The 1826-nt window shown below is 36.5% G+C and overlaps 1 protein-coding gene across 4 annotated transcripts in view; it reads right to left on the bottom strand.

The window, feature by feature from the left end:
* Positions 1-661: 661 nt before the first annotated feature.
* The window catches only part of MEIS2 (Meis homeobox 2), a 231033-nt gene continuing 229868 nt past the window's right edge, over positions 662-1826 (bottom strand). For all 4 annotated transcript variants that reach the window (XM_049899629.1, XM_049899635.1, XM_049899630.1 and 1 more), the window contains one exon: positions 662-1826. This exon is cut by the window's right edge and continues 239 nt beyond it. In XM_049899629.1, the coding sequence (XP_049755586.1) occupies positions 1779-1826 (48 nt within the window). In that variant the 3' untranslated portion in view covers positions 662-1778.

Genomic DNA, 1826 nt, shown 5'->3' with positions numbered 1-1826 from the left:
AGTTACCAAATCATCAGACTAGCATGCCTGCACTTGGAGGTAACCGTCTGAAATAAAAAAGACATCATAATAGAATTTATATTAAAGTACTTTCATCATTAAGTAATCCTTTAAAAACTCAGGATTTCAAACTCCACAGAAGTTGTTTCCTCCTCTATGAACATCTAAATGTAAATTCTAATTGACATATTCAGCAGTATTTTAGTAAGACAGAGGACAAACACAGGCAGATGAATTATCTTAAGAGGACAGACATTATTTCTTGTGATGTAAAATGAACCCTGGAAAAGCCTTTTATTCTGGCAGAAGATGAAAATGAAAAGCTTTATCTGAAAAAATATATATATATATAAACTTCATGCATCTAAAAAAGGGCGTTGGGTATGTTGAAGGTGATCATTCAACCTGGCTTGTGGCACTGTACCTTTAGAAGTTTTCTGCTGGCAGAACTTAAGGGGCAAACATACATTGAAAAGCTACAGTTGATTGCCTTAAAAATTGATGGCAAATTAGGTTTCAAATATACTCAGCTTCTGGGGGAAAAAAGACCATCACCTGTTTTTAACACCACAGACAGCCTGCATTGTGCAGCCTTGCCTTAAAACCATTAAAAACACAAAAGCCTAACAAAAAATCAAAAAATGAAATATTTATTACCGCATTTTGTGACTTAACACCTTTTTTTTTTTAACATAACGTCACAGTCCTCATACAAGTATTTTAATGTAAATTTGACAAAGCTTAAAGGTAACAGCATTTTCTTCTAGTGAGGAACACGTGCTGAGAAAAGAAGAATTCATGGACATACAATACCAATTCCACAGCAGATCTGATACTAGCAAAAACATTCTTTTTTTTTTTTCAATTGAGGTAAACACATAGAATATCTAACATGAAACAATTAATAGACCGAACTCTGTACGAAGTTTGTTACAGTATTCTCTTGCTCCTTTTTATCCCCCAAGCTTTGAGTTTCTGATAAAGTCCTAGTTTTGGTGCGATGACCATTAATAACTTTTTTGTGTTGAGGAAAGCTGCCCAATTTAAGATTGTTTTGTCCACAGCCAAGGCTCAGAACTCCTGGAAGAAGCTCTCGCTCTGTCTTTAAATCTTCGCTGGCAAGCTCTTTGAAGAAGAGTCCCCCAAAATAATAATAAGAGTTGGCTTATGAAGCACAAACTATAAAGATCTGTTTGAAACTAAAGGACACATTTATGGAGGAACAAAGGCCGGGCATGAAAACACATTCTTGAAGCTGGAGTCCAAGGGGTGAGGTTCAGCCAAACGTTCATCGTGGTCTCCAGCGTGGCTCTTTTCTCATTGGCCCAACAGGTTTCAAATATACCGCAGTCTCTCCTGGATAGTGAATTCACTGATGAACCAAAACAGTCATTCTTCTGGGAACAACACACATAGTGTGGAAAACAAGGGTATATATATTTTTTTCTCTTCTAAAACTATTTGAGGCAACATAACGGAGTGATCAACAGAAAATGTACAAGTTTAACTTAGTTCCTATGTTTATACTACAGTAGTTATAACTCTTGGAGTCTTTTTCCAGAGGATCTTTACATGGACAGCATTGTCTCAGTGAGCCCACGATTTCACATTTGTGTTCTTGTCGCATTGGTCCTCTGTCGCTTGATGAAAAATGACAAAAGTAAAAAATAATCACAGCTGTCTGGAATTTCATATTAAGTGTCAACATCTGGTCAAAGTTCAGAAAGTCTTAAAATAGTTTTTGCGTGTGTTTCCTTTTTCCCTTGAGTTCCCTTATACTATTGGGCGTGAATGTCCATGACCTGTCCGCCAACATTGGGATCTAC

The sequence above is a fragment of the Elephas maximus genome, chromosome 10 (genome assembly GCF_024166365.1).
Source record: "Elephas maximus indicus isolate mEleMax1 chromosome 10, mEleMax1 primary haplotype, whole genome shotgun sequence".
Taxonomy (NCBI): Eukaryota; Metazoa; Chordata; class Mammalia; order Proboscidea; family Elephantidae; genus Elephas; species Elephas maximus.
The sequence above is the reverse complement of the archived record's forward strand: the minus strand, read 5'-3'. Positions and strand labels throughout refer to the sequence as shown.